We start from the raw sequence: 13,527 nt of genomic DNA on the forward strand, positions 1-13,527 counted from the left end.
GGTGAAGATATTTGATTACAGTGATTTTTTTGTTTGTTTGGACGAAACGTGACAAAACAGCAAATCAAGACAGAAATAGAGAAAGCAGATTATTTATTTTTATAAAACAAACGAAACGATCAGACAGAATCGGCTTGGTCATTGTGACTTTCTCTGAAAGCCAGCCGCAGACACAAAACGAGTTCGTGGTGTTAACATAAAGCCGACTCATTTCTACATTCCTCACATTTTAGTTTGTGAATTTATTTGTTTCTCATCCTACTTCTTCATATTCTACAAACCATGTGAGTTTGACAGAAATTTGTGTTCAAAGTTAAATATTTTGCATTCACTTTTATGATAAATATAGTCTTTGAGTTAATGTTAATAATAATAGTAAACATATTTTACTAATAATTCCCGTGGCTCCGTCTCCATCACAGACATATTTTTTCCCCACCATTTCCAAGCCTGATTCCTCAACATCAGCCTTAAAATTCCAACATGGCACCGTGACCACCGCGTCCGTCCCGAGTCACTGAACGCCCCCGTCCGAGGCCGCCCTCTTCATACTCGTCACTCCAGACTTCATCTTCGTTTATCCCTTTTAAACACAAGCTTTTGATCGGTGTTTCCTTCAGGACTTGAGTCCGACGTGCGCCATCATCTGCTCGTACACAGTCCAGGCCATGGTGGCCATCATGGTCCTCCTCAGGCACCGAGGAACCGCTCCCCTGAAGAAGCCTTCGAGGCCGTGAGCCTTGTTGGAGGAGACAAGAAAAACTATCAGAAAATGATGTCTGTATCGGGACTAGGGACGCACCGATCCACTTTTTTCACTTCCGATACCAATACCAATATCTGAGGTTTAGCATACAGAAAAATAGAGCTGAATTGGCTTAAAATGTTTATTTTTTTAAAAACCACAGACATAAATATACTGAATTACATATGTATCTGATAACTCTGCACCAGTGCTGCATACTTACTCTGCATGAAGCTAAGTCGTTTTTCATCTTGTTTTGTATAATCTTTATTTGCTTTTAGCCAGATAAATTACTCGTTGTCCAGAGACAACAGATGAAAAACAGCCTTTTGAAATGTTTGCGTGTATTGTCCCTACCAAACAAATTTAAAGGACTATAACTACGCCATTATCCAATCTAGATTTTTTTTAAATATTGGGAACAATGCAGGTGTTAATCAGATCGGTGCATCTGTAATCAGGAGGAAGGTAGTTACCGTGTAGATGTATCTGACGGCCTCCGTCGTCCTCAGCTGGGGGTTCACCTGGACATGTGTCTTTACGACGTCGGCTGGCTGCGTGACCAGAGAGGCCAGAACACCAGCCAGAACCCCACAGCTGAAGTTAGCCACAGGAGCCGAAGAAGAGGAACTGATCTCTTCAGGACGTAGGGGGGAACAAATTGCAGAATTAGCTGGATCAGAACAGAGATCTATTACAGTTAAAGTAAATGTGTGTATTGATTTCCTCACCTTGCGGCAGCGAGGCCTTGGCCTGGCTGTAGAACATGGCGTAGATCCCAGAGAAAGGAACGTCTCTGAGCAGGGTGGCCATGAGGCCGGAGAACAGAGCGGTGGGGCCCTCGCTCCGACACACGCTGCGCAGCGCGCCACTCACGCTCACGTAGCTGTACCTGCCACACTGGATCACAAACACAAGCCGGCCGCATTACAAATTGAATCCCAGACTGAATCCCACAGCATGTCTACGTGTTAGGATTGTCATAGTCAAGCTAGCTTAGCTGCTCATTGGAAGTTTTTTAAATTAAAACTTCCAACTGACTTTGTTTTCAAGGTGTCATAGTGTTGACAATTAGTAGAAAAGCATTGCAGACCTTTTTCTTTCATATGAATCACGTACAAACAAGATTTAGCACTTTATGTTGACAACTTAACAGCTAAAGCCAATGACAGTCATTGTCAGCCAGCAGCTTTTTGCCCTCCTTCTGGAGCTGGGGGTTGAGATCTTGCGTGTGAAATCATGTTTATATTTGCCAACATTTGAAAAAATAAAAAAATAAAAATAAAAACAGACAAAATCAAAAACTGCAATCAGTTTCAGACGGTAAACATTGCCCACCTCGAACCGCGTCTTGATGACGGTGATCGGCAGCATCACAACCCCCGCCACGGTCCGGGCCCCGCCTCCCAGCATCACGGCCTGCGCCGCTCCCGGCCTGCTGTCCTGGAAGAAGTGCTGCTTCAGGGAGTGATAGGAGCTGAAGTAGATTCCCACTCCTGGGATGGTCCGGACGAACGACTGGAGCACCGGATGGAGAGGAGGAGGAAGAAGAAAGCACCTTTAGAGATCATCTCCCCTCCGTGTGACTCAACGGTTCACGTGGTGAAACATTTCCAGCAGACCAACCGGAGAAATGCCCTTCCACAGACCCAGCAGCCGCTCCGTCCGCACCACACCGAGGAGCACCGATGTCATCCCGACCCGGCTTGACCTGAGGAAAAAAAAAAAGAAATAAATAAATGTAACAATCAGATAAGCAGGAAAACGCTTGAGATGAGGTAAAACTATTGGAAATTAATAAAATCGATCAACTCACCCCGGCTGCATGCCACTTTGCGAGGTCTGCAGGCGGGTCTTGACCAGGTCCAGAGGCTGGAAGAGCAGGGTGGAGCAGGTCCCGCTGAAGGAGCCACACACAAAGGCTTTAATAGCCGGGTGAGCCTGGCAGATCACGGGCAAGGAAGGTGAAATGATTTACAACGTAATAGAAGAAAATGTACTTGCTTTCTGAGAAAATTTGAGAAATACTTCATGCGATAGAAGAAGTGGAAAACCTCAATAGTGATGGATGCAATGGGAAACTCACCAGTGACAGTTCCATAATGCTTGAGGTAATTTTCTGTCGTCACGTTCCAGAGCTCTTCAGAGAGAAGTTGCAGCTGGGAGTTTTTCCCCTGCAGTGGATGAATCGGGACACGTTGAGCGGTTTATATACATGGAGGTCATCTGACCAACCCCGTGTTTCCCATTTGCGGCCCACCCCAACACACTGCCATTTATTAACCAACTCAGAGATCATCACGATACCCATCAGCAAGAATCCAGGTCACAGCTAAAAGATTTCTGTTGACCACAATTCAACAAATAAATATTTGTGTGTGAGATCATTTATATCACCTGAAATAACCAAGGCGGGAAAACATTTTCCTGTACCATAATTTAAAAAAATATATTAAAGTCCATTTAATATTCCATCATTGGCACACGGAATGTCCTAATAGCTCACCACATACTATACAAGCAGTCATTTTCAATTGCAATATTGCAAACATTATTTCTATGATTGGGATTCCATATTTGCAGTTGAAAATACATGCAAATATGTCAATATTTGTGGAAATTTGTCAATAAAGTAATAAATGCAGAGTTTTAAAACATGTTAATTTGAAGACAATCAAAATTACTGTATTATTTTAACAATTTTAGAAGAATGTTAATTTACTAAAATATAATTAAAGTGTTGAGTTTATATTTCTCTGTCCTGAAATTATTCGATTTAATGGCTGTGGCTAAATAAATCTGCTAAAGTAATTACATGTCTTTAACATTTTCATTAATGATTTTCAAATTTGGTATTATTCAAATTTACATTTTATTATTTTTTTTAAATTATTTATTGAATTGTGGCACTGTTTGTCCTGCATAGACGACCTGAAGGTTGCAAACAGTTATAATAAATGTACAATGTAAGTGCATGCCAGCATACTCATTTGTTGTCTCTTATGGAAAATAATAGCTAAAACCTCCACAATTAGTTTTCTACTGGTACAAAAAACATATTTAAAAAAAAAAACAGTCAATTTTCTTGCCTTAATTTTTTGCTGAAATATCTAGAAATTGACATTATTCACGTTAGAACTATTTTTTTTTGTTTTTCCTCTTTTTATGTAATAGAGAGAAAATAAAAATAAAACAACACCCGAAAATCACCGTGAAAGAAAGTCTTATGGAGTGATGAGTCTGTGGTTACTAAAACGCTCCTCCACAGTGGAGTTTTCTCACACTGTGGGCTCCAGGGGATAAAAAAACAACACTGGCAGACTACAGTATCAGTAAAAATAAATACTTCCACCCGCCTACCATATCCTGGACAGAGGCAGAAGTAAAATCCCTTCACTGCAACCAAACGCTGACCTTTTATCTGCTCCTTGCTTCCTGATTGAAAACCGGCCGGCGCCGGTTTGGAGAAGAAACCGTGCTGAGAAGGCGCGTGCGGTTGTAAGTAGGCCCCGCCCATCAGTGAGGATTTGGGGACGTGATTGGGTCAAAAAGAAACATTTCTGTGTTACGGGGAAATTTCACAATAATAATTGATTTAAGAGACATTGTGGTAAGGGAAAGGACACGGCGTCTGACGTGAAATTAAGCAAACATCGTTCTTCAAGCGGGTTAAAAAATACTTTATCGGACTGGCTTTAAAACATTTCTAAAATTTCCTGGTCAGGTAATGTCTTCCCTATCCTATCCTATCCTGTCAAAATATAATTTTTCCCTTATGTGACTGACTAGGAAACTCATACAAGACTTAAAGGAAAAACAGCTTTTAGAAAGAGACGTCTGAAGCGTCACGGCCCTGTATGAACCAGCTGAGAGCGGTTTCTGCCGTTCAGCCGGTTCTGACCTGTTTATTCCCACATCAGCTTTTATTATAGACCATTACTGCCCTCTGCTGGTGAGAACAAAGTCCTCATGAACCCTGAACTTTTTCATATCTCAACCACTAAATTTCAGAACTTGATCCGATAGACCAGCAGAATGTAGTTCACAATATTAACAGAATGAAAAAACAAATTAGCAAATTTTTGTTACTTTTTTTGAGTCAATATTGTGGAAACACCTTTCAATATGATCATGGCTGTCCTTTGGGGTCTTTAGCACCGTTACGTACATAGGCTGAAATGGTTGCTCATCTGTATTTGTATCTCCAAGTTCAGTGAACCTGGACAGAGGAGCTTTCTTTTTCATTTACATGTTACCATAGATTTTTTAAATTTGCTTATGGCCTGGATCATTCTAATAGAGAATGTTGTGATCTAAATTTCATTGTGGATTTGGCTATGTTAGTTTAAAGTTGTCCTTTGCTGCATTCAAAAGATTTTCTTCTGGTATCGTCCTGCATTTAACTGGATTCATCTTTCTTGAAATCTGACCGGCTTCCTTGAGGCTGTTATATAAATAAAATAAAAAAATAAAAATCAGATTTATAAAGGTGACCTATTATACGTCCTTTAACACTTTGGGATAGGTCTTTAGGGTCATCAAAACATCATCTTTTCCAGCAGCCATTGTACAGCGCATACAGCAATTTTTGAATTGCCTCATTTTCCAGATTAAAAAAAAAAAAAAAAAAAAAATTCCAAAAAAATGGTTGGGTGCCTTTTTTGTAAGCACTTGGGCTATTTTTTTTCCAGAAGCAGTAGAGACCCAAATGAAAGTACAAAAATGTGAAAAATGTACAAAAACAGGACAAAATGGCAGTTTAGAAAGCATCTTTATTTGCAATATCATAATTGACCACATGACATCCAGCCAGAGTTGCGGTGATAAACGTTACAAAATAACTGGTGCACATTATTTATTTAAAATCCTTTTTTTTTCTTTTGGATCGCCTTTGTTTAGTAGGTACGAAATCTGCAATCTTTCGAATTACGAGTCGTTATTTTGGAAGTAACAACACAATCCTCTCACTTTCCAGCAGTGTGAGCCAAAAGGTGATCCTGGGCACAGCCTGTGAGGGGCTTCATGTCACGATATCTCCACCAGATCGCATGCAAAAAATCTCTTATCTATACCACACTGCTGCCAAGCTGTAGAGTATCAAAGAATCTCCCTCCCTCTTATATCTGCCTTTGGTTCATCTCTCTTAGCAAGCTGTGCCCTAAGAATACAGTGTGTGCTGCGAGTCAAAAAAACAAACAAAGCTACCCTACCATTTATACTTCACCCTGAACATACGAAAAACACTGATGGCGAGAAAAATGACAATCAATGTACGTCCAGAAAGCAAACAACAGCTGTGAACCCTGCCAAGTAGGTGTCAGTTGCATTTAAGGCTTTTTATAGTGTGTGTTGGCAGTGTGTGTGTGTGTGTGTGCGCATGGTCATTCAAAGACTTCAAAGCTGCATCTTTGCCGTTTTGTTGGAACTCCACAAATGCAGTGGTACGTCATTTAGGTTCATAACTTTTCTTCAGTGCAAAATTAAGAAAATTTCAGCGCACCAATTAAAACCTTCAGGACATCTTCGGTCAACTTCACATACAAAATATTCTCGGCCAAAACATTGAAACGAGCGCTAATCGTAGCTAGGCGTGTCGAGTACATTTCAGGATATTGCATAAATCTTTATGAACCTCAAAGAAGAGCAACAAATGAGCATGATACACATGAAGCATTTACCATCCTTAGCCATTATTTTAAACGAAACAAAAAAAAAATGTCTGCATAATAGAAACTTCTACTTGATATTTACTTTGGTCCCCTTCCATGTAATTGGCTTCATTCTTTTATTTTCCCTTCTATTAGAAAAATAAATCCTAAATCAGGTCTATTACAAGTCTAAATTTTCCTTATAAAAATAGTTACTTTTCCCAGAGAATGAAAAAGGAAGTGATGAAAGAAATTGAGCCAAAAAAAAAAAAAAAGAAACGTGAGAGTGTGTTGGAAAAGCGATTGTCTACGTTTACTGGCGTGTAGCTGTTATGGATGCATAGTTTGATGCTGTTCGGATAGATCGGACAGTCGCAGGACTGAACTTGGACTGAGCAGAATCCCTGCCTTTAGTCTGGACATGATTTTCTTTCTTCTTTCCAGTATTTGCTGCTCTTTCTGGTTAGGATTCAGCGTGGAGGAGGCGAGAGGCAGAGGGGCCGGAGGATGGGGCCCTTTAAGCTTGGGGCTCCGGGGCTTCGGCCTTGGGCTCGGCTTCCTCATCGCTCTCCACGTTTTCCACGCGAGGGACAGTGCGGCGAGTTACGCTGAAGGGCAAGTCGCCACGCCTGGAACAGAAAGTTAAAGTTAGGAAAAGCTAATCAGGTCTATTAAAAGGAACGTGTGTCAAGGTCAAGGGTCGGGGGCCAAATCTGGCCCGCTGCAGCTTTTATGCGGCCCTCATGAAATCCCTTCAAAATCAGCAGATTAATGCCTTCTTTTGCTCTAATAAATAGATGTGACTTTATTGCAAATTTTCCTCAAAAATGGTCAAAAACATTGGGCTTCAGTGATGCTAACTCCCACCTGCAGGTGGCAGTGTTTGTTCAACACTGCTGCTATTCTCTATGAAAGCATGGAGAATATAAAATAAATACAAGTTTTACTTAAGTGCAAATTTTGCTAAATTGTTTTAATATATTTGCACAAAACGAGAAAAAAAAGTAATCCTAGAGGGACTGATCAATGTGAAAACATCCAATATTTAATTTGAACTATTTACCAAATGCAGAGAGCTATTCATTAAATGTTAACAGGATATAGTTTTATCAATAGATTCCAGCACAACCGGCCCTTTAAGAACGTTCATGATCTACATACAGCCCAGAATGAAAATCTAAGGTATAACCTGCATCAGTCATCTCTTGTTTTGTGACATGATGCTGCTGCTGAGGGAGTTGTGCGTCGTCGTGGTCTTCCTACCTCAGCTTGCTCTTGAGGGAGGCCACCTCGCGGTTCATGGCGTCCGCAGACTCCGTGGCATCCTCCAGCTCCCTCTGGAGTTTCCTTCGGTTGGCGTTGGCCCTCTGGGCCTCCTCCTCAGCCTCCTCCAGTTGGCGCTTCAGCTGCTTCATGCGAGAGTTCAACTTGTCCGCCTGGAAAGGACAAATTAACTCTGATGAGGTTGGATGAACAAAAGCATTTATTCGACATCGGTGCAAAGCCCCTCCATTATGCCTGCGGTCTAGTTAAAGGGAGGCTAAGCTAACGTTTTCATATGTGTTTCAAATGTGTTTCAGAGGAAGTGGGAGGCGGACCTGGTCCTTGTGCTGCTCTGCACTGCGCCTCTCGTCATCCACCTGCAGGATGACTTCCTTCAGCTTCTTCTCGGTGCGTCTCACCAGTTTGGTGGCAGTCTGCCTCTCCCTGAGGAAAAGCACGGCATTAGTAGAAGTTCAGAAAAACATTTTTTAAGTTGGTTCCTTAAGGAATCACAATTCCTAGTCCTGAGTAAACTGCATATCGCATTAGGTGTCTATTTTGAAAAATTTTATTTAAGAAAATTCAGCGTTTGAAAAGTTGAATATTTGCTAGGCAGAAGTCAGAATTTTTTTAATTAATTTTTAATTAATTAATTTGTTCAGATCAGCCACATTTCCACACCTGGTTTCGATATCCAGCTGCTCCTCCAGCTGGGCGATCTTGGCCTCCAGGGCGGCCATGTTGGCCTTGTACTTGGACTTGACGGTTCCCTCGAGCTCCTGCAGCTTCAGCTTCAGCTCCTTGTTCTGGCGCTCCAGCTGGCTGCGCGCGCCCTCCAGCCGCTGAGAGGTGCTGCGCTCTGCGGTCAGCTCCACGTTGATCTGGTCGGTCTAAAGAGGAGACAAACCAGTTGGGTTTGAACTGGTTCGGTCTGGGTGAAAGGCGACCGTTAAAGCACAGACGGACCTGCAGCATGGCCTTCTTCAGCCGGTCGTTGATGAGCTCCGTGTTGCACTGCTCCTCCTCCAGCTCCTCCTCCAGCTGGGTGATGCGAGCCTCCAGCCGCCTCCTCTCCTCTGCAACCTGAGCGCTGAGGGGAAACGGATCAAAGGTTCAGAAACACAGACTATGAAGGAAAGTCGAGCTCGTTTTGACAGGAGTCTTACTTCTTGGCGGCCTGGTTGTTGATTTCGTCCTGCAGCTCGTCTCTCTCCTGCATGGCCTGTCGCTTCACTCGCTCTGCTCCTGCCAGCTCCTGAATTATGGTGGAGGAATTAAAAAAAACACATCAGTAATCAGCAGGTGGTCAGTGGTAGGCGAACTGGACACCTGGTGTTTTCACCGACCTCCTGCATCTGGATCATGTCGGCCTCCATGCCCTTCAGCTTCTTCTCCGTCTCCTTGCTCTGGGCCAAGATCTCGTCTCTGGACATGCGAGTGTCCTCCAGCTCTCGGAGCAGATCCTTCATCTGAGCCTGAGGATTACAAATAAAAAAAAAAAAAGTTCAAACTGAGGTCCTGGGAAGACATTTAATAGCTTTAGGGTTTAGTAGCTGCGCTCACTTGAAGCTTCTTGAGCTGCTTCAGGGCCTCATCGCGGTTCTTGTTGGCCATGTCGATGGCAGCCTCCAGTTCCTTCAGGTCCAGCTCCAGCTTTTTGCGCGCCGCCACGGCGGCAGAGCGCTGCTTCCTCTCGTCTTCCAGCTCCATCTCCATCTCACGCACCTACAGGGGTCACGTCCGCTGATGTTAGCCACAAGAAATGTGAAGTCGTTGCCTATAACCATGATTAACAACCAAAAGTAGTTTTCATATCTGATCACGTTACAACTTGTTTTCCTGACCCGTCTGCTGCGCTGCCTTGGTTTTCACAGCATGGCTAATTAACTTTATTCTCGTATTATTTTGATTTTGTTGTCATTCAACTTCATCCTTACGACTTTAGATTTTTTTATTTGTAGTAAAAAAAAGTTTAAAATTATGTCGATTAGTCAAATCAGATAGAATCTCAGTCAAACCCAGTGAAACTTGCTGTTATATTGTGACCAAACATGAAAAGTTGAGGCGTAGAAACATCAGCCGGGCTTCGTTCCTGTCAGTGACCCAGGGACGGACAGACCTGTTTGACCAGAGCTCTCTTCTTCTCCTCTCCCATCTCGTCGCGCCCTGCCAGGTCTCTCTCGTACTGCGCCTTCATGGCCTGCATGTTGACCTCCAGACGCAGCTTGGCGTCCTCTGTGGCCTGCAGCTCGTCCTCCAGTTCCTCCAGCTGAGTCCTCATCTCCTCCAGCTGCTGCTCCATGGCACGTTTGGACTTCTCCAGCTCGTGGACCTGCAGAGCACGGGCAGATGGAGAGTTAAGGCTGGAGTTTGCAAAAAAAATAATTTACCCAGTAAAAAATTTTTTTTTTTTTTTTTTTTTAAACTTACGTTCTTGCCCACGTCATCCTTAGACGAAACCAGATCCTCCATTTCGGCGCGCAGCAGCTTGTTGTTGCGGTCCAGCTCCTCCTTGACGTCCATCAGAGATTCCAGTTCTCGGGTCAGAGCCAGAGCACGGGTTTCTTTCTCGCGTGCCTCGGCTTCAGCTCGGTCTCGCTCCTCCGCATAGCGCGCAGAGATGTTCTTCTCCTCTGCGAGCATCTGGAAACGACAGAAAGCCAACGGTTACGGCTTCGGCCTTCAACGGGAACCCCGGCGATTCCTGCTTCGGCATCTCTCGTCGACCTGGTCAAACTTCTTCTGCTTCTTCTCCAGGTTGGAGACGATCTGTCGGAGGTGGTCCTGGTCCACCAGCAGGTCGTCCAGCTCCTGCTGCAGACGCGTCTTTGTTTTGTCCAGCTTGTCAAACGCGGCGCATTTCTCCTCCAGCCGCTGGTTGGTGCTCTCCAGGTCCCTCTGCAGTCTCTTCTTCCCCTCCTCGGCGGACTCCAGGGAGCCGGCGTCCTGCTCCACCTTCTTCCTCATGTCAGCAAGCTGTGGAGAGGCGTTGCTCGTTTGTTATCAGTGCAACCGGTACACTGGTGTTGAAACACTTGAATAAAATTGTCAGTAGAAAGTTTGCTCCAGCAGCTGATTGGTGCGTCTCACCTGAGCCTGCACCGTCTGAAGCTGCCGCTCCACATTCTTCTTGGCTTCCTCCTCTTCCTCCAGCTGCTCTTTCAAGTTGTTCTGTTCGTCCTCCAGCTGCCGCAGACGAGTGTTGAGGGAGAGCTTCTGACGCGTCTCTTCTTGGAGGAGTTCCTGTGGCACAGCAAGACACAAACTTTGACTTAACAGTTGCATGATGACGTATGTAAGGTTTAAGCTTTCAGACTCATACAGCATCTGACAAACTGAAGGTAAAGAAAATAGTGCTCAGCATTGCTTGCGGTGTCCCCCACAGGTGAGTACTTGGTCTGTTTATTATACATAAATTATATTTCTAATGATATTTCTAATGTCTGTCTGCAGCTACGTTTGGTTCTGCCATGTTGTACCTGGGCGTCCTGCAGCTGGGATTCCACAGCCGAGAAGTCTTTAGTGGCCTTTATGGATTTGCCCTCAGCCTCACTCAACATGCCGTTAACATTGTCCAGCTCAGCCTGTGGAGAGATGAAAAGAAAGGACAAACTTCAGTAGATTGTCGAAGTGAGTTTTACCTTGTGTCAGTGATCGTACGCCGTATTTGATGAATACCAGGGTTAACAATTTGGAAAGCGGTGGATCCAGAAACGTACCTGCACTTTAGCCAGTTTCTCAGCCAGCTCCACCCTCTGGCGCTCAGCCTCAGAGTATTTGGCCTGCAGCTCCTGAGTCAGCCCTTCGGCCTTCTTCCTGCGGTGCTCGGAGTCAGTCTTGCCCTGCATCAGCGTCTGCAGCTCGATGGTCAGCTCGTTCTTCTCAGACTCCAAGGCTTGTTTGGCCTTCTCCATCGACACTTTGTTCTGCAGGGGGAAAAACAGAAAGTCAGTGGTTGTTGTTAAGAAGATACAAGTGGAGAAAGAAAGAGCAGAGGGTAGTAGCATGGAGAGTGTACCCTCTTCGCCTGCTCCAGCTGCTCGTTAAGCTCGTCGAAGGCCTGGCTGTGCTTCTGCCTCATCTCAGCCAGCTGATGCTCGTGGACTCGGGCTTCTTCCTCTAGGCTCTTCTTCAGCTGAGTCACCTCGGTCTCACGTTTGGTCCTGTAGGAGCAGCAGCAGAGGAGAGCAGGCTTATGAGAAGATCAATGCCTTCAAGAGACGCTTCGCTTTCACAAAACCAGACGAGGTCAGAAACCTTCAGGCCATGAAGAGCCTCTTACTGAAGTACCACTAACTCAGTCACCTGGAAACAGTCGCAATAAGAAATATTCCTGGACAATGAATTGTCCAGGAAATTATTGCGATAAATGATAATATCGTCATTTTGAGACCATTTTCAACTGATGTAATTATAATCTTGGCATATTAATGCAAATGAGCCCTTTGAAAGACACAAAAATGCCAATTTCTAAAGAATATTTAAACAAAACAACAATAATTAAAACAGATTATAAAATCTGTAACCAAAATTGTGTTTCAGAAAATGATCTTTCAAGCTTTGAAGGGGAAAACGAGCAAAAGTGCCAGTTTGAACTTTCTGTTTTACAAATTCCAAGCCGAGTGTTTAGTAAATGTCAAATGTTTGCAGCATTTTTAAAAAATATTAAAGGCCAATATTTGTTGACTACTATAATTTATTATGCAATTTATTTATTTATTTATTTATTGCTTATTTTGACAGGTTTCACTGAGAAAGCCTGACCCATTTTTTTTCCTACAAATTCCAAGTAGAAAAGGCTGAAACTTAAGAACCACAATTAAACATGCAGCGGCATGATCCTCCTACTTCATTGAAAAATGTGAGTTTTTTATAAATTGAAACGTTTCCATTAAGCAAATTTACCTTCCATAAGGTGAATGGGAACTGAAGCAGTCTTCCTACCTGAGCTCCTGCATAGCCGCTGTAGAGTCCAGGGTGTCCTCCAGCTCTGTCTTCAGGGCCTCCAGCTCCTCCCCCAGGTCCCTGCGGTGTTTCTCGGCCTTCACGCGGGCCTGCTTCTCCAGCTCCAGGTCCTCTTGCAGCTCGGACAGCTGAGCCTCCAGCTCTCTGATCTTCTTCTGAGCCATGTTCTTCTGGGCGGCCTCCTCCTCGATTCTTAACAGAGGACATTCACAGCAAAGTTTAGTGAACTGAGGCAACAAGTTGATGGGTTTTACGCAGAGGCGACGTTCGGCGCTCAAGCAGACCTGGCGAGGGCGGCCTGCAGCTCCTCCTCCTTCTTGGCCAGCTGGGCGCGCAGCTCGGCGATCTGAGCCTGGAGCTCAGCAATCTGGTCGTGCGTCTCGGTGAAGTCGCCCTCCAGTTTGCGTCTGTTCTTTTCCAGCTCCTGACGCGCCTTCTCCTCCCGACGCAGCCGATCTGAACACGAGGTGATCGATTATTGATTAGAGAAAGGTGGTAGAAATCATACCACCTTGGACTAGGACTAAGGGCTATGAAGTTTGAATGTCAAGCGCTTTTGAGGACTTTATGCAGAAATCAAGCAGAGCTCATTCAAATTCAAGCCTTTTCAAGGATTTCAAGCACCCTGATTCTAAATGTTTCTCCTACCTTCCAGGTCTGTGATCATGGCCTCGTGTTTCGTCTTCAGTTTCTGTAAACTCTTGGATTTTTCCTCCTCCTCTGCCAGGTTGGTGGTGAATTCAGAGATTCTCTCTTCCATCAACTTTTTCTCCTGGATGAGGAGAAAAAAAATGTAAATAAAATTGTGACACGACAAAAAAAAAAAAAAAAAAAAAAAAAAAAAAAAAACGAAAAGGGTTTTTATTTTATTTGAGAAACCACTTATAAAAGGTTTAAAAACTTTTT

General features: G+C 43.9%; 2 protein-coding genes across 4 annotated transcripts; both read right to left on the reverse strand.

Annotated features, from left to right (window-relative positions):
* Positions 1-76: 76 nt before the first annotated feature.
* On the reverse strand, positions 77-4,257 carry LOC106942604 (solute carrier family 25 member 38-B-like). Of its 3 annotated transcripts, none has more exons than XM_015025926.1 (8): positions 4,160-4,257; positions 2,832-2,919; positions 2,562-2,686; positions 2,372-2,456; positions 2,084-2,263; positions 1,477-1,645; positions 1,222-1,382; positions 77-739 (listed from the first exon to the last, which is right to left on the reverse strand). In XM_015025926.1, the coding sequence occupies exons 2-8, from the start codon at positions 2,844-2,846 to the stop codon at positions 617-619; spliced, it is 858 nt and encodes a 285-aa protein (XP_014881412.1). In that variant the 5' UTR covers positions 2,847-2,919; positions 4,160-4,257; the 3' UTR covers positions 77-616. The 3 variants fall into 3 exon arrangements, with proteins under 3 accessions (XP_014881412.1, XP_014881411.1, XP_014881410.1); XM_015025925.1 differs by having other exon boundaries at positions 4,106-4,208; XM_015025924.1 differs by lacking the exon at positions 4,160-4,257 and having other exon boundaries at positions 2,832-3,550.
* Positions 4,258-6,159: 1,902 nt separating this feature from the next.
* LOC106942606 (myosin-9-like) lies at positions 6,160-13,408 on the reverse strand. Its single transcript, XM_015025928.1, has 18 exons — positions 13,270-13,408; positions 12,906-13,077; positions 12,601-12,813; positions 11,675-11,819; positions 11,376-11,582; positions 11,136-11,240; positions 10,747-10,899; positions 10,384-10,632; positions 10,087-10,299; positions 9,776-9,988; positions 9,220-9,381; positions 9,003-9,131; positions 8,823-8,911; positions 8,623-8,746; positions 8,338-8,546; positions 7,992-8,100; positions 7,657-7,829; positions 6,160-7,022 (listed from the first exon to the last, which is right to left on the reverse strand). Exons 1-18 carry the CDS (start codon positions 13,379-13,381, stop codon positions 6,911-6,913), a joined length of 2,889 nt encoding a protein of 962 aa, XP_014881414.1. The 5' UTR covers positions 13,382-13,408; the 3' UTR covers positions 6,160-6,910.
* Between the last annotated feature and the right edge of the window lie 119 nt (positions 13,409-13,527).

The sequence above is a fragment of the Poecilia latipinna genome, unplaced genomic scaffold (assembly GCF_001443285.1).
Source record: "Poecilia latipinna isolate Pla-1442-1.1 unplaced genomic scaffold, P_latipinna-1.0 Scaffold4411, whole genome shotgun sequence".
NCBI lineage: Eukaryota > Metazoa > Chordata > Actinopteri > Cyprinodontiformes > Poeciliidae > Poecilia > Poecilia latipinna.